The sequence below is a fragment of the Lepidochelys olivacea genome, assembly GCF_965140295.1.
Source record: "Lepidochelys olivacea isolate rLepOli2 genome assembly, chromosome: 6".
In the NCBI taxonomy this organism is placed as follows: Eukaryota; Metazoa; Chordata; order Testudines; family Cheloniidae; genus Lepidochelys; species Lepidochelys olivacea.
In genome coordinates, this window is record NC_140416.1 from 90,880,985 (window position 1) to 90,899,377 (window position 18,393).

At 41.7% G+C, this 18,393-nt stretch overlaps 1 protein-coding gene across 1 annotated transcript in view; it reads right to left on the reverse strand.

Annotated features, from left to right (window-relative positions):
* Positions 1–18,393, reverse strand: part of CEP128 (centrosomal protein 128) — a 447,165-nt gene that overhangs the window by 81,750 nt on the left and 347,022 nt on the right. Inside the window, exon 19 of the mRNA XM_084632372.1 lies at positions 16,844–16,893. Coding sequence (XP_084488498.1) covers positions 16,844–16,893 — 50 coding nt within the window. The remainder of the gene's footprint in view (positions 1–16,843; positions 16,894–18,393) is intronic.

The following is an 18,393-nucleotide window of genomic DNA, read 5'->3' on the forward strand; positions in this document are numbered from 1 at the left end:
TCACGAGACGCTTGTTGTGATCCCCCTCTGAAATCACCCACACCCTTTGTTCTATTTTGCACCTTCCCCGCCTGGGCCAAACTCACCATATTTATGGCTTTCACCGTGCTCCGTGCTTGCCAAGGGAAAGTGAGAAAGAGGTAAATGTAACTTTTATGATTCAAGGCTGTGAGTGCACTCACAGTACTGACTCTTTGTATTGTTTCTTTTGCTTCTGCAGATGTGCCTTTGAGGGCCAGCTCCTACATACCGGCGGAGCACCTCTGCCCTCATGATACACTGCAATCCATTCCCAGAACTCCTAGAAGCAAAAGATCGTGATTTGTACAGTGGGCTAGCTACCCTCGGTGCACTGCTCTCTCTGTTGGTGCTAAAGCACCGACTGTGGATGTGCTCCGCTGCCATAAGGAACATTGTGTGAACACGCACAAGCGTTGTAATTACAGTGGTTTATGATAGCTGACGTAACTTAAGTGGACTTAACTCTGTAGCTTAGACATGGTCTAATTTAAAATGAGGACTGCCAAGCAAAAAGTAGCTTTTGCATGGGGACAGTGGTAGTAGGATGACCCCAATATTGGAAAACAAACAATATTTTCAAAAGGATTTACATTTTAAAATTAGATGTATGCCTCTAGTTTTGAACTACGAGGTATTTGGCTGTTGAATAATCTTTGAAAATTTCTTCAAACATAATTTTTCAATGATTACGGTGTAATTTATGAAGAGATTTGACACAGAGGACTTGGGCATGAGCAGTACAGGTGTTTCACATATTCAAATTGACAAACTCACCTTTTACATTAACACAAAATTACATCTAAAAATATTCCTATAATTTTCTCAATGACAGAGCAGATGGCAGCTCCTCAACACCTCTAGGGCTGATCCCTTGACACCTGTGCAAACATCATATCCTGGCTTTCCAAGCTGGAAACTGCTCCAACTGTATCTATACCACCCCCAAAATATGTTGCATTTGGTGGCAAGCTGAACCATGTATTGTGTATCATAACGATTTAGAGGAACCACAACTCTTATGTAACAGTTATCAGTTTTTCTCTTCTATGTATTCATTTTATTTTATTTTGCATCAAAGCACTGCACATACTACACACAGCTGCCACCTAGGAAAAAACAGTTATCTACCGTTCGTAATTGTTGTTCTTCGAGATGTGTTGCTCATGTCCATTCCATGTTAAGTGTGTGCGCATGCCACGTACAGCATTGCCAGAGATTCTTCCCCTAGTGGTATCTGGAGGGCCGGCTTGAGTGTCTCCTAAAGGCCTGCACTCGTGCACTGGTATAAGGGGCGCCACTGGCCTCGCTCCCTTCCATTTCCTTCTTGCCGTCAATTCTGATGGGGAGATAGGAGGGTGGGTCATGGAATATACATGAGCAACACATCTCGAAGAACAAATGGTAGGTACAAAAGGTAGGTAACCGTTTTTTTTCTTTTTGAGTGCTTGCTCATGTCTATTCCATGTTAGGTGACCCACAAGCAATACACCCGGAGGTGGGCTAGGAGTTCAGGGGCATGCTGATTGTAACACAGCTCTCGAAACTGGCATAATCTCTGGCCTGTTGGGTGACCAAATAATGGGATGTGAATGTGTGGCTTGATGACTATGTCGCTGCCCTGCAGATGCCTGGCATTGGTATTTGCACCAGGAAAACTGCTGAATACGCTTGTGCTCTCATTGAATGGATCTTCACGATGGCCAGAGGAGGGGCCTTTGCCTGTTCATAGCAGGTCTGGATGCTGGCCATGATCCAGGACAAGATCCTCTGGGGAGACCTTTCATTCTATCCACGACAGCAACAAAAAGCTACGCTGATTTGTGGAAGGGTCTTGTCCTGCCAATAAAAACAGGTAGGGCCCTTCTAACATCCAGAGAATGCAGACACCATTCTTCCGTTTTGGGCAGTTTCAGGAAGAAGACAGGCAGAAAGATGTCTTGATTGATGTGAAACTGCGACACCACTTTGGATAGAACGGCTAGGTTGGGACGCAGTTGGACCTTATCTTTGAAGAAAACAGTATAGGGAGGTTCCGAGGTCAAAGCTTGAAGTTCTGAAACACTTCTGGCTAAAGTGATAGCTACCAGGAAAGCAACCTTCCACAAGAGCAGCAGCAGGGAGAAAGATGCCAAGGGCTCGAAAGGTGGCCCCGTGAGCCTGGACAGGACCAGATTTAAATCCCAAAGTGGGATTGGGTCACAAACCTGTGGTTAGAGCCTCTCCAACCCTTTAATGAATCTGCTCATCAGCTGCTGGATGAAGATCTGCCTTGGATCGGGCGATGGAACACTGAGATAGCTGCCAAGTGGACCTTAACTGAAGACAGTGAAAGACCTTGGTGCTTCAGATGAAGGAGATACTCTAGGATGGACTGCATGGACACCTGCACCGGGCAAAGGCCCCACTTGGTTGCCCAGCAAGTGAAGTGTTTCCACTTGGCCGTGTAGAGGACTTTCTGCTACCTAGCAAAACCTGCTGGACCTGCTCCGGGAATGCTCTCTTCTCGGGATTTAGCCATGCAGCAACCATGCTGTCAAGTGTTGTCAAGGCTGATTCCCCACTCTGGTATTTCGAGTGCAGAAGGTGGGGGTCCTCAAGGTTTCTAAAAGTAATACTGGCCATTCCAGGCTTGTATTAAACTCCCAAGGTTACATTTTTGCTGCCACCACCCAAACGCAAAAAACCCTTTTGAAACCAGAAAGGCACACTTGTGAATTCCTTCCTGTGGGGTCCCCTCAAGCCCTTTCACCCCTACTTTGGGGAAGAGCTGAGAAAGAAAAACAAAGGATATCAGCTGTTGTCACCAGCTAATTTCACAGCATATGCACAAACCTCTTAGGACACCAAAAATTCAATCCTATTCTTAAAAAAGGTAAATTTTATTAAAAACAAAAAGAAAGAAAATACAACTGGAACTTAGGCTTTTGCTAGATTTAAAAAACCCACTTACAAAATTTAAACATCAAGAATAACCTTCTTGAGGTCCAGCTTAAAGGTTACAAGCAAATCAAAAAGCATTTTGGGTTAGCACAGAGGAGTCCACAAGCCAATTCGAGATAAACAGAAATAAACCTAATCGTGTCTTTCTAGACATTACCAAATTTACTTACATATCTGGGGTTTCAGGTAAGCAATTTCTAGGTATGATCTGATGATTTTTCATATCTGGCTTAAGCTTCTCACAGCATAAATGCTCCCTGTTCTCCTCTCTCCAGAGAACCACAACAACAACAGACAAAGGGAAGTTTTTTTCCCCAATTTAAAAAAGTTCTAGCCCTCCCATTGGCTCTTTTGGTCAGGTGCCCACTCCCTTTCCTTTACTGGGGGACTTTTTTAACCCTTTACAGGTAAAGCAAGCAGAGAACAGCCACCAAGAGGGACTTTATAGCTAACTGGCTGGCTGTCCATAAAAGGGAGCTACCTCCCCCGTTCATTTATCACAAGTGTAGACCTGTGAAGTTCAGATGGAGGAGTCGCCCATCATCCTGCAAGATCAAGTCTGGTCTGAGAGGGAGCGTCCACCGGGCTGCGACTGAGAAGTCTAGGAGCATGCCGAACCAATGCTGCTGACACCATGCTGGGGACATCAGGATGACCTTCGCCTTATCCCCTTTAATCTTCAGGAGGACCTTGTGAACCAGGGGGATCAGAGGGAAAGCATACAGAAGGCTGTCCAACATGACCGTAGGAAGGCATCGGAGAGAGAGCTTCAGGAAAAGCAGCGATACTTCCTGCTCTCTGTGGTGGTGAACAGGTCCACCTAGAGCATTCCCAACCTCTGGAAGATGACACTGATGACCTCTGGGTGGACTGGTTAGCAGATGAAGTGAATCTTTGCAGGCACATATCACTATTTGAATCCAAGAGGAGAAGAGGAGAAGGACCTGCTGAGGCAATCCACTAAAACGTTCAACTTCCCAGGGAGATGCAATGCCTCTCGGTGAATGGAATGCTTCATGCAGAAATCCCACAGCCCGAGGGCTCTGGGCAGAGGACCATGGAGCAGGCACCTCCCTATTTGTTGACATAAAACATTGATACTGTTTTGTCCGGAAATACTTGCACACTTTTGCCTGAGAACTGGGCAAGGAATACTTCACAGGCCACCAGAATTGCCCTGAGTTCCTTCACATTTATGTGTAAGGATAGTTCGTCCTCTGACCAGAGACCTTGGGTCCTGAGTTTGCCAAGGTGGGCTTCCCACCCCAGGTCTGATGCGTTGGACACCAACATTATCAATGGCTGCAGGAACTCAAAAGGCACTCTGGATAGAACCGAGACTGGGTCTAACCACCATGTCAAGAAGCCAGAACTGATTCTGGAATGCTGAGAATTGAGTCCAAATGGTGCTTGCTCGGTGAGTAGACCAATGCAAGCCACATCTGAATCTGTAAACCATCAGAGAAGGCTTGAAAACGCAAGGAAGAGAAGGCTGTTCCAGCAACCGTCAAGGGTGATAAGAAGGAACTGAAAGGACACGGGACTGGAGGCAGCCCTTATACCGGTACATGAGCGCAGGCCTCCAGGGGGCACTATCCGGCCCTACGGATACTACTAGGGGGAAAATCTCCGGCGATGGTGCACATGGCACATGCACACGCCTAACATGGCATCAACATGAGCAAACTCTTGAAGAACTAGGCAATTCTTCAATGTGCTTCTTGGATTCAAATAGTGATATGTGCCTGCAAAGATTCACTTCATCTGCTAAGCAAACTATTACGAATAACAGACTTTTGGCCCTATCATGTTAGTCACAGTCCAAACACACAGGATGATATTTTCCTTTCCTAGTGGAGCAAATCCAACCTAACAGATGCAAATTTCATGCGATGGCCCCAACAAAACTGGGCTAACTGAAGAAGAGTTCTGTATAGCTCTAAAGCCCATCATTTCCACCAATAGAAGCTGGTCCAATAAAAGATATTACCTCACCCACCTTGTCTCTCGAATATTCTGGGTATAACACACCTACAACACTGCAAACTATTTTTCCTCTGTCCTTCATACTTTTCAGCTGATGGCCTTGTAGATTAGTAAACATAAAAAGCACGAAGTGTAACTATTTGTATTTACAGCAGGAATATTGGTTACCTTCTGATTCTCTCAGCTGAGTACTTGTAAACAAATCATTCCCTAAATGGGAAGAACTTTGCTGGGGGATAAAAAAAACCTTAGTTTCAACTCATTCCATTTCCTGCAAATTTTTTGACAATGGGGTGGTGTTTACCTCCTCATGCCCATCTCACCATAGCAGAATGAGCAGAAGTCAAGGCCCACTAAAATCCATTGATTTCCTTAGGTCTATGGGGAATACTCCTCCACACTACAAGAAGGATGTGGAAAAATTGGAAAGAGTCCAGCGGAGGGAAACAAAAATGATTAGGGGGCTGGAGCACATCACTTAAAAGGAGAGGCTGAGGGAACTGGGATTATTTAATCTGCAGAAGAGAAGAATGAGGGGGGATTGTGACGGATTGGATCATAGAAACCCTCTTGGGGTTGCCAACTGATGTTCCAAGACTACTTCTGCCCCTGCTTTCCCTGCCAGCTTGGGACTCCAGCACCCTGTCTTGCTAAGCCAGACATGCCAGTCTGCTCCGACAGACCCAGGGTCTGAACCACATGCCCCAAAACTGCAGACTTAACTGAAAGCAACTTAAGAAGTGTTCCCATCTTTAACACTCAGCTGCCCAACTCCCATTGGGGTCCAAACCCCAAATAAATCTGTTTTACTCTGTATAAAGCTTATACAGGGTAAACTCATAAATTGTTCGCCCTCTATAACACTGATAGAGAGATATGCACAGCTGTTTGCCCCCTCCCCTGCAGGTATTAATACATACTCTGGGTTAATTAATTAAGTAAAAACTCATTTTATTAAATACAGAAAGTAGGATTCAAGAGGTTCCAAGTAGTGACAGACAGAACAAAGTGAATTACCAAGCAAAATAAAGTAGAACACGCAAGTCTATGTCCAAGAAAACTGAATACAGATAAAAACCTCACCCAGCAAGCTTCCTTTTACAAACTAGTCTCCTTCTAGTCTGAGACCAGCAATCACTCACACCCCCTGTAGTTACTGTCCTTTGTTCCAGTTTCCTTCAGGTATCCTTGCGGGTGGAGAGGCTATCTCTTGAGCAAGCTGAAGACAAAATGGACGGGTCTCCCAGGGGTTTAAATAGACTTTTTCCTGTGGGTGGACACCCCTCCTTCCCCCGTGTAGAATCCAGCTACAAAATGGAGTTTTGGAGTCACATGGGCAAGTCACATGTCCATGTATGACTGAGTTTCTTACCAGCCAAGTCACATTCCTGGGAAAGCTCATATGTGGATTAGCATCTTCAAGATCCATTGTCCGTTAAGTGCTTCTTGATTGGGCATTTAACTTGCACATTGCTTTCTCAAGAAGCTGACCAAATGCTTACTAAGGCTACTTACAAATCAAGCAAGTACAGAGCCAATATTCATAACTTTGAATACAAAAATGATACCTAAATACAAATAGGATGAATAGATTCAGTAGATCATAACCTTTACAGAGATATGTCACAATGGCATATGGAGCATAAAACATATTTCAGTTATGTCATATATACCTTCATAAGCATATTTCCATAAAGCCTTATGGGGTGCACCATCACAGGGATCTGATAGCTGCTTTCAACTACCTGAAAGGGGTTTCCAAAGAGGATGGAACTAGACTGTTGTCAGTGGCAGCAGATGACAGAACAAGGAGTAATGGTCTCAAGTTGCAGTGGGGGAGCTTTATGTTGGATATTAGGAAAAACTGTTTCACTAGGAGGGTGGTGAAGCACTGGAATGGGTTACCTAGGGAGGTGGTGGAATCTCCGACCTTAGAGGTTTTTAAGGTCAGGCTTGACACAGCACTGGCTGGGATGATTTACTTGGGGATTTGTCCTGCTTTGAGCAGGGGACTGGACTAGATGACCTCCTGAAGGTCTCTTCCAACCACATGATCATGAAACTTCCACTTGGGGTAGCAGCACTAGCATAGAATCCCAGGGCCTCCCTGACTTCCCTCCTCCATAGCAGTACAGTGATTTCTGGATCTGTGCTGCACAGTCCTCCCTTGTCACTGGCTGCTCTGAGGCCACCCACCTTTAAGATGGAGTTTACCCATATGGAGGAAGAACCCATGAGAGATAATGTTGACTAGTCAGCATTATATTCAGTGAAGAAATGCTCAATGGTTGGGGAACAGAGGTGGGGCAAGTGCCTCCCTCCACAAGGATGCTCTGTGGCATGCCCACCTAACAACAACTAAGCGCTGACCTCACAGAAAGCGGGCAGAGGAACTTCTGCAGGATTAAGCAGAAGAGAAGCACAGTATTAACGTCACAGAGTTAACTTCCTCCTATCCCGTGTAGTGAAGGGGGACAGAGCCTTTCAAGAACACTTTAAGCTGAGACTATTAGGATTATTCCATGTTTGTTTTTTTCAAACATCTACAAATTTGATATAGAACCTTTTCTACCTGCTGAAGAGAGCAGTTTGAATATGAACATGTTCTAGATTAGAGACAATGACTATGTTCGCTCTCCAAAAGCAACCCAGAATTATACACCAAACAAGAAATTTCTAGAACAGAAAGTCATTATGACATGAATAATATTTGCTTTTGTAGACCTGTATAATTTATGTAGGACGTTTCTTGTCTATACTTCCATGCTGCATATTCCAGCGTTCTTCTTTTGAGCCTCTATCCAAGGCTGACCCATATTTCTTTGCCAAATTAATACAAACAGAATTTAAAATATTTTAAAATTTTAACTAAGGAAACACTACCCAGTAGAATTATTTTTATGCACGTCCTGTAAACACAGATAATATCACAGTTCTATTCTGTTTAAACCTTTTCCCTCCCTTGCCTAACTCACTTATTTGTTGTCTCTTTTTGTATCACATCTAGCTTAAGGAATGATCCAGTTACCTTCATGCTGTCCCACAGATATCAATGGGATTCATATTATGAGAGGAAGGAAGTGTGAGCTAGTGAATAAAGCATTGGTAGTCAGGAGACCTGGGTTCTACTATTCCCAGCTCTGCCACTAACTTGCTATGTAACCTTGAGCAAGTCACTTCACCTCTTTGTGACTCTATTTCCCCTCCCACCCTTTGTCTGTCTTGTCTATTTAGATGGCAAACAATCTGGGGCAGAGACTGACACTTATTCTTTGTAAGGTGCCTAGTACAACAAAAACCCAATCTCAGTTGGGGACTGTAGATGCTACTGTAATACAAATAATAAACAACAACTATCAAACTGACACACTGTCAATTGAAGTCAGTTGTCTCATTGATTTAAACGGCCACTGTACCAGGCACTAAATGAATAGGGTCATAACTCTTTGCAGGATCTGGTCCCAAGGTTCTAAACTCTTTGGGCAGAGACTGTATCTTTTGTCTGGAAGAGTTATGAACAGCTAGGATGATGTATGAACACCACAGTCCAGCATTTGACTTCAAGGAAACAACTCACATGTTAAGCACATGCATGAGTGTTTGCTGGATTGGTCCTTAAAATGGATGACATTCCATATTGCTCTATTAATCAGCATCAACAAACAGTATAGTTCAATATTTGTGGCACCTTAGAGACTAACAAATTTATTAGAGCATAAGCTTTCGTGAGCTACAGCTCCCTTCATCGGATGAACAGAATGAAACATATAGTAAGATATATAGTGTCCAGGAAATGGACCACCTGTGTGGATTGGTCTAGGCTGAGGTTGATGATGGGATCGAAATTGTTGAAATCATGGTGGAATTCCTCAAGGGCTTCTTTTCTATGGGTCCAGATGATGAAGATGTCATCAATGTAGTGCAAGTAGACTAGGGGTGTTAGGGTACGAGAGCTAAGGAAGTGTTGTTCTAAGTCAACAATAAAAATGTTAGCATACTGTGGGGCCACGTAGGTACCCATAGCAGTGCCGCTGACTTGAGGGTATATATTGTTCCCAAATGTGAAATAGTTGTGGGTGAGGACAAAGCTTCAAAATCAGATTCTGAGGAGAAATTGCTGAGCTTGAATTAATATGCAAACTAGATACCATTAACTTGGGTTTGAATAGAGACTGGGAGTGGCTGGGTCATTACACATATTGAATCTATTTTCCCATGTTAAGTATCCTCACACCTTCTTGTCAACTGTCTAAATGGGTCATCTTGATTATCACTACAAAAGTTTTTTTCTCCTGCTGATAATAGCTCATCTTAACTAATTAGCCTCTCACAGTTTGTATGGTAACTTCCAACTTATCTGTATGTGTGTGTGTGTGTGTGTGTGTGTGTGTGTGTGTGTGTGTGTGTGTGTGTGTGTGTGTGTGTGTGTATGTGTATATATCTATATCTTACTGTATGTTCCATTCTACGCATCCGATGAAGTGAGCTGTAGCTCACGAAAGCTTATGCTCTAATAAATTTGTTAGTCTCTAAAGTGCCACAAGTACTCCTGTTCTTTTTGTGGCTACAGACTAACATGGCTGCTACTCTGAAACCTATCAATATAGTTCAACGTCCTTCAAGTGTGCACACGATAATATCTGGAGATATAGGTGCGTTCCATCTACTTCTGAAATACAAGGATGGTTCTGAGAGTAAATATTAGGACAACTGTACTAATTCTCCAAGTAAATGTTTAGCTTAAAAAATTCACTATTCATATGCAGAGTAATCCATACTATAACAGAATAATATTTCCCCTAAGCAGCAGGGGAACCCTGTAATTTATCATTTATTGAAGACATCCTGTCACTATCCAGGGAGACACCCTCTACTATCATCTGTTATTCTGATGAGTCAAAGAGACATTGAAATTGAGCTTCTGTTTGATACTTTCACAGAAGATGATTCAGTTGCTGAACTTCAGTATTATTAGCTGAAGGATACATTATTCTCAGGGCATCTTATTTTCAGGCTTATTTGTAATAAATTTGGGTTCAAAATTAAGCTACAAACTTCAGGTAAAATAGAGTGATAAAATTTAACCACCACTAAAACTTAAAGTGAAAAGGTGTTTTACTATCCTCATCTCTCTGCGCTCCTGAGATCTCCCAGCACAGTAAATTGAGAAGTACAGTTCTAGTTGGCTGAGGCGCTATTTGACCATGTTGCAAAATGATGAGGTTTCAGTCTTGGGTAAAGATTACATCCTAAAGTTAGATTTAGCCTTTTCACCTTCATCAAAATTGGAGATTAAGAGACCTATTAGGACATCTAGTCCACCTCCAAACCAATGAAAGTTTATTTCCTCAGTATGTTCCCCATAACTTTGTCTAGTTCAATTTTAAATTACAAATAACAGGGAACCTACCACCAGCCTCGACAGACTGTGCCACAGTCTCCTAGATCTCAGTGTTTAGAATTTTTCCCCAGGATTTTGTTCAAATTTACTTTTGCTTAATATCATTCAAATATTTTTAGTTCTGTTCCTTTATGCTACCCTAAATTATTTCACTGCCTTCTCTCTGTCTATACCTTTTAAACACTTGTAGATGGTAACCATTTTGTTATTGATAATATAGCACCCATCATTACAAAGGATCCATGAGCCCTTCACAAATCATGTACTATATGGAAATCACTCCATCTATCTCTAAAGGACAGTCATATCTTTTGTGAAACTAGAGCAACTATTTAATAGCACAAACAAACTCTACACCAGAGTCTAAGAGAGGACGTGAATAACAACATACACAATTAAAATGACTAGGCTAGAGGATCAGATCCTAAAGTAAAGGAGTACTTGTGGCACCTTAGAGACTAACAAATTTCTTTGAGCATAAGCTTTCGTGAGATACAGCTCACTTCATGGGATGCATTCAGTGGAAAATACAGTGGGGAGATTTATATACATAGAGAACATGAAACAATGGGTGTTACCACACACACTGTAAGGAGAGTGATCACTTAAGGTGAGCTATTACCAGCACGAGGGCGGAGGGGGGGTGGGGAGGGGGAAGGGGGAACCTTTTGTAGTGATAATCAAGGTGGGCCATTTCCAGCAGTTGATGAGAACATCTGAGGAACACATTGGTAGATGTGCAGGTGAACAAGCCTCTGATAGTGTGGCTGATGTGATTAGGTCCTATGATGGTGTCCCCTGAATAGATATGTGGACACAGTTGGCAACGGGCTTTGTTACAAGGATAGGTTCCTGGGTTAGTGGTTCTGGTGTATGGTTGCTGGTGAGTATTTACTTCAGGTAGAGGGGCTGTCTGTAAGCAAGGACTGGCCTGTCTCCCAAGATCTATGAGAGTGATGGGTCGTCCTTCAGGATAGGTTGTATATCCTTGATGATGCGTTGGAGAGGTTTTAGTTGGGGGCTGAAGGTGATGGCGAGTGGCGTTCTGTTATTTTCTTTGTTGGGCCTATCCTGTAGTAGGTGACTTCTGGTTACTCTTTTGGCTCTGTCAATCTGTTTCTTCACTTCAGCAGGTGGGTATTGTAGTTGTAAGAATGCTTGATAGAGATCTGGTAGGTGTTTGTCTCTGTCTGAAGGGTTGGAGCAAATGCGGTTGTATCGTAGAGCTTGGCTGTAGACAATGGATCGTGTGGTGTGGTCAGGGTGAAAGCTGGAGGGATGTAGATAGGAATAGCGGTCAGTAGGTTTCCGGTTTAGGGTGGTGTTTATGTGACCATCGCTTATTAGCACCATAGTGTCCAGGAAGTGTATCTCTTGTGTGGACTGGTCCAGGCTGAGATTGATGGTGGGATGGAAATTGTTGAAATCATGGTGGAATTCCTCAAGGGCTTCTTTTCCATGGGTCCAAATGATGAAGATGTCATCAGTGTAGCACAAGTAGAGTAGGGGCCTTAGGGGACGAGAGCTGATGAAGCATTGTTCTAAGTCAGCCATAAAAATGTTGGCATACTGTGGGGCCATGCGGGTACCCATAGCAGTGCCGCTGATTTGAAGGTATACATTGTCCCCAAATGTGAAATAGTTATGGGTGAGGACAAAGTCACAAAGTTCAGCCACCAGGTTTGCCGTGACATTATCGGGGATACTGTTCCTGATGGCTTGTAGTCCATCTTTGTGTGGAATGTTGGTGCAGAGGGCTTCTACATCCATAGTGGCTAGGATGGTGTTTTCAGGAAGATCACCGATGGATTGTAGTTTCCTCAGGCAGTCAGTGGTGTCTCGAAGATAGCTGGGAGTGCTGGTAGCGTAGGGCCTGAGGAGGGAGTCTACACAGCCAGACAATCCTGTTTTCAGGGTGCCAATGCCTGAGATGATCGGGCATCCAGGATTTCCAGGTTTATGGATCTTGGGTAGCAGATAGAATACCCCTGGTCGAGGTTCCAGGGGTGTGTCTGTGCGGATTTGTTCTTGTGCTTTTTCAGGGAGTTTCTTGAGCAAATGGTCTAGTTGGCAACAAAGCCCGTTGCCAACTGTGTCCACATATCTATTTAGAGGACACCATCGTAGGCCTAATCACATCAGCCACACCGTCAGAGGCTCGTTCACCTGCACATCGACCAATGTGATATATGCCATCATGTGCCAGCAATGCCCCTCTGCCATGTACATTGGTCAAACCAGACAGTCGCTACGTAAAAGAATAAACGGACACAAATCAGACGTCAAGAATTATAACATTCGAAAAACAGTTGGAGAACACTTCAATCTCTTTGGTCACTCGATTACAGACCTACAAGTTGCAATTCTTCAACAAAAAAACTTCAGAAACAGACTCCAACGAGAGACTGCTGAATTGGAATTAATTTGCAAACTGGATACAATTAACTTAGGCTTGAATAGAGACTGGGAGTGGATGGGTCATTACACAAAGTAAAACTATTTCCCCATGTTTATTCCCCCCGCACCACCCACTGTTCCTCAGACGTTCTCGTCAACTGCTGGAAATGGCCCACCTTGATTATCACTACAAAAGGTTCCCCCCGTCCCCCCGCTCTCCTGCTGGTAATAGCTCACCTTAAGTGATAACTCTCCTTACAGTGTGTATGGTAACACCCATTGTTTCATGTTCTCTATGTATATAAATCTCCCCACTGTATTTTCCACTGAATGCATCCCATGAAGTGAGCTGTAGCTCACGAAAGCTTATGCTCAAATAAATTTGTTAGTCTCTAAGGTGCCACAAGTACTCCTTTTCTTTTTGCGAATACAGACTAACACGGCTGCTACTCTGAAACCAGATACTAAAGTAAAACTTTCCAAGGCCAGATAGAATTGACCCTGTTTCTGGAATTTGCTCTCCTTCACAATCCAGAGCCCAAGTCTAGTGAGCTTCTCTGTAAACTATTAAAATGAGATCATTAATTTTTCACCCAGCTTTTTTCCCTCTAAGTTTCAGCCCTTTCCGAACACTGCCTACATGACACATATCCTCCTGTCAGTTCTCCAAAGGCTCCCATAATGTTGTTGTATCTTGGATGGTTATGAAGGAATGATGAGAACAGCCTGGGCTTGTGTCGGTCTCTCAAAAAATTAAGACCATTGCATCTGCAATACTTCCACTCTCTATACCAGTGGGGATAAAATAATAGTCTCATGATCTCAGTCAGCTAGTTTATCTCAATATTTGCCCCATCCCTAGAGCTTATGGTCTTCATTTTTATAGCAAGGTGAAAAAACCGAGGCTTTATAACTTCATTATCAGTCAGCTACTAGGAATGCATGTTTCTTTCTTTCTTTCTTTCTTTTTTTAAAAGCACAGGACACCTTGTTATCTTGCCTGGCTCAGTAATAATTTAATGTAACATGCCAATTCCTGCAAATGAAGCTACAAAGCTAGACTGAGGGCTGGAAACTAGAACCTGAATTCTGAGAAATCCATGGTGGCCTTCCTATATGTAATTAATGGTTAATTCTCTATGGTCTCTACATGAATAAATTGTTCAGAGTGGATAAAAAAATCCTGGTAGTATGGGCCGAGCCTGACATTAGAGGTTGGATTCTAGCCCAGGAGGAAAAGGAAGAGGAGGAAAATTGTTTTCACAACACAAAGTGCTTTGTCTAATCTGCTCTTTTTGTACATTTCTATTTTGTTGTATGTTTATGGGAAAAATATGCATTTTTAAAAAGTCATGTTGCTATATCAAATAAAGTTAGAACAAAGATCTCCACCAGCACAAAGGATTAACAAACCTTTTTTAAACATGAATAGATTTTTCCAGACATTTAGTAAACAACTGCTGAGTACCACCAATGGCTTGGCTTCTTTAACAATTAGGCAGCACTATGACCCCTCAGCAGTGCTTCCCAGGCACTGACTTTGCAAAGATAAATATTGTAAATCAAGATCAGACATGCAGTCAGACTGGAAGATTCTGTAGGAAGTTTTCATTGCCTTGATCTGTCTGAAAAGGAAAAGCAACTCCAAGGGTCCATTTGCACTCATGCTGCTATGCTGAATTAGGAAATGCTCCCCTCAAGTCATTTTTTCAATGCCCCAGTTGATCTGAAGTGGGTTGGAGAAGGGATTTAGCTGTTTGATTAGTTCATAAACCCTTAAGCAAATGGAACTATGATACTTTACAAAACATTTAAATTTAAAAACAATAACACTACTAAAGAGAGGTTTCAGAGTAACAGCCGTGTTAGTCTGTATTCGCAAAAAGAAAAGGAGTACTTGTGGCACCTTAGAGACTAACCAATTTATTTGAGCATGAGCTTTCAAAATAAATTGGTTAGTCTCTAAGGTGCCACAAGTACTCCTTTTCTTCTTACTACTAAAGAGAATAGACAACTATTGTAGATGCAAGAAACGAAACACCGGGGATAAAACTAATGACACAAAAAATGAACAAGAATCCCAAGCTGCAATGAAGAGTTTAATAATTGTACGGTTGTGTTTTAAAGACACCCTGACATGTGTTGTTACAATTTATTATTATTTTACATTTTTATTGTTTCCCAATCTCTTCAGGCAACTGTTCCAGTTTATCAATAAAAATACCACCTTCTAAAGATCTTGGCTTTATTGTCCAAAACCTCCCTTTTAACTGTGCATTCTCCTACGCACAATGGAACTTGACTTGTTCAAAAGACACTACAGTTTGGAGTATCTATTGCAGTCCAAGAAAATGAAAATGAAAAATAAGTGGGCAGGAGAATCATGAAGGCACAGCACAGTAGCTTGGCATCAAGGTAAAATGTGAAGAGGCTAGTGTACCTGTCACAAAATCTGAAAAGGACCAGCACTGGTACTATCCTGTTTACTGTGAGCCACTGAATAAAGTTAACAACAAAAGTATAAAACTTAGTAAAGCTCAAGAGTCAAAAGATAATTTTGGAGTTCAGACACTTAATTCATAAATCCTTCAGAACTCTTGGGTGTACTATATGGGCCTGGTACCTTGTTGCTTAATTTAACAATTTGGTTCTGTACTACTACTTTTGACTTCTCAACCTCTGACTGTACCTCATCTTTGCAATCCAAAAAGAGTAGATATCTTAACTACCCCGTGGGAAAAATTTATGCAGAGAAGTCTTTAGCTTCTCCACAATAGCCTTATTCTTCTTCATTGCTCCTTTTACTACCTTTTAATGCAACAGACCTAGAGCTTCTTTCACAATATTCCTGTTTCTAACATAGTTAATTATGTCTTATTTGTTTTTTATATTTATGACTATTTGCTTTTCACGTTTTATTTTAGCCCTTTAACTTCCATACTACATGTTGCCTGGTGTACTTTTTGCTCCTCTCAAATGTTTTCATATGGGTTTGATTTTTATTTTCTGAAAGACACCAGCTTTGCTTGAATAAACCTCTTGAACCTCATCATTTAGCCATACTAGTTTATTTCTTGCCTTCCTATTCCTATTGAGTTCAAAGGAATGCATGCCTTCTGTGACTGTTACAGTATGCTTCAATAGTATTCCAGTGCTGGGTCTAAGGTTAAAAAATGTGAGCTTTGAAGACTAATGTAAACCACTAAGTGCTAATAAAGTTAACCACTTCACTGCTGGATGACATACTAAATTCTGTACATCTAGCAAGGGTTTGCCATAGGAAATTCAACCATACCTGGCACACTCCAATGCTTCATTTATTTGAATGGACATTTCATTGGAAATTGCTGCCAGAACACACACACATGCAGTAGCCGCATGGAGATTTCCAAAGCTAGCTGGGATGAAAATTGTACCTAAATTTGAGATTTTACTCAGTGTTATGGGAAAAACAAATATATTCCAAGAAGATGAATCAACCTAATGAACTAGAGTAAAAACACAAAAATATATACACACATATATACATATTACATCACATATGTGTGCATAGCTCTATAATTTTCTTCTGAAACATCTGGTCTTTCAAGGAACTTTTCTAAATAATGGAATTTGCTTTCCTGGCAAAGAAAATTGAGAAGTGCTTTCATAAATTTCCCCCGGCACTTGCATTGTCCTTATATATGTGCCCACATGGAGAGGGGCCAAACATATAATATAAACAGAGCAACTGCCAACTGAGACAAATTCAGTACAGCTTGGCTCACTCCAAAGGGAAAGCACTTGTTTTGCTGATGAACTGCATTTGCCACCTACAGAACACAAGAGTAATTGGGTTGAATCTCACTGGTGGCTATAGTAACATGAATAGAATAGACAGCCGGAAGTACAACCACCGGATGGAAGACTGCTAGCCAGTTAAGTCTGCTTTATTATCAGTCTAGCTATTGGCTGGCCGGAAGCAACGCAGCAGTGTGGTCTTACTGGTGAGCAGTCACTGTGTGGCTGTGGGTTTCCTCTATGTGGATTTAGGAGAAAGACATTAAGGAGGAAGGTTACCAAAAAATAAAGCTTCTTCAGTCTAATTAGTAGATATACCTGTAGAGCTCTCATTTCTTCCTCTCTCCTGTGAGTCTTCTCCAGCAGATCTGTAAGAAAGACACAAAACACAAAGCAATGAGAACTGAGTTACTTGTTATTAAGCTCAACTTGAAATGTTAGCGCCTGATAAAGAAAACCTGTAATAAAGATGTCAAGTTTTTGTATGAAATGTCATAAAAATGTGCCCTGTGAAACTGAAATGTGTCACTGATAAGAATGCTGCCAAGCATGGGCTGCTGAAGTGATTAAAAACTATATATAAGAAGGCAATTTGACTCAGAAAGCCACTGAATGGGATAGAGTTTAATTCAGACAAAAAGATATATTTACTTCTAATTTTTCTTTATTTTAACACTTGTATCGGAAACGACCAAAGAGATCTTTTCTGAAAACTGATTAAAAATAGGAAAGAGATCAAAGACATTCAATTACATGTCATCATTCACTCTGGAGTAAATTTTTATGGCCAAGTTACAACCCCTTGAAGAAAAGGACACTTATTAATAGAAGTGCAGTCTTAATCACAGTCACAATAATTATCACCTTTCACCAGGAGGGAGTGAAAAAAACATTTGATCATGCAAATGACAATCTCCCTGAAAGATCAGCACCTGACAGGAAAAGTACTCACCAGAGGAGAACTCACTCTCTTGCAGTCTATGCACCATGACACCTTACATTTTGACATTCACTTATGTAACAACCACCAAAATATACTCGACAGTTCATGTTGTTGTGCACTTGCCAATTGCAGCTCCATATAGGATTTGTCACATGAGTTGCACTACTCTTGGTTTCACTCACATACTCTGGGAATACAATTAAACTCAGGATATAGTGTGTGATGTTCACAGTTCTATCTGGGAAAGCTTGACAGGTGACCTCACAAAGTCCTCAAGAAAAACAGAATTGACTATTCTAACACATTTTTCTTTCTAACTACTGTAACTGACAAAAATCTCAGTTCAGAGTCTGGCATCAAACAGAAAGAGTATCCCAACAAAGTCAGAGATAGTTGTGCTCCAATATGCTGGGATGAGGAAATACGTTAGTTTGAGAGAACTTCAACTGCCACAATAGCTTTGTGGGAAAGTACGAATGGAGTCTCAAGATGCACAGCTCCCCCCTGATACCGCTCAGGGAAGGAGCAGTGGATTGTCAGATCTCCAAAAGCACCTATGCAGACTTAGTGGGAGAAAGAGTCCATTCATACAATTTTCAGAGTAGCAGCCATGTTAGTCTGTATCAGCAAAAAGAACAGGAGTACTTGTAGCACCGTAGAGACTAACAAATTTATTTGAGCATAAGCTTTCATGGGCTACAGACCACTTCATCGGATACACAGAATGGAACATATAGTAAGAAGATTTTATATTATATATATATACATATATATATACATATATATACATACAGAGAACACGAAAAGGTGGAGTAAGAGGCTAATTAATTAAGATGAGCTATTATCAGCAGGAGAAAAAAAACGTTCGTAGTGATAATCAAGATGACCCATTTAGACAGTTGACAAGAAGGTGTGAGGATACTTA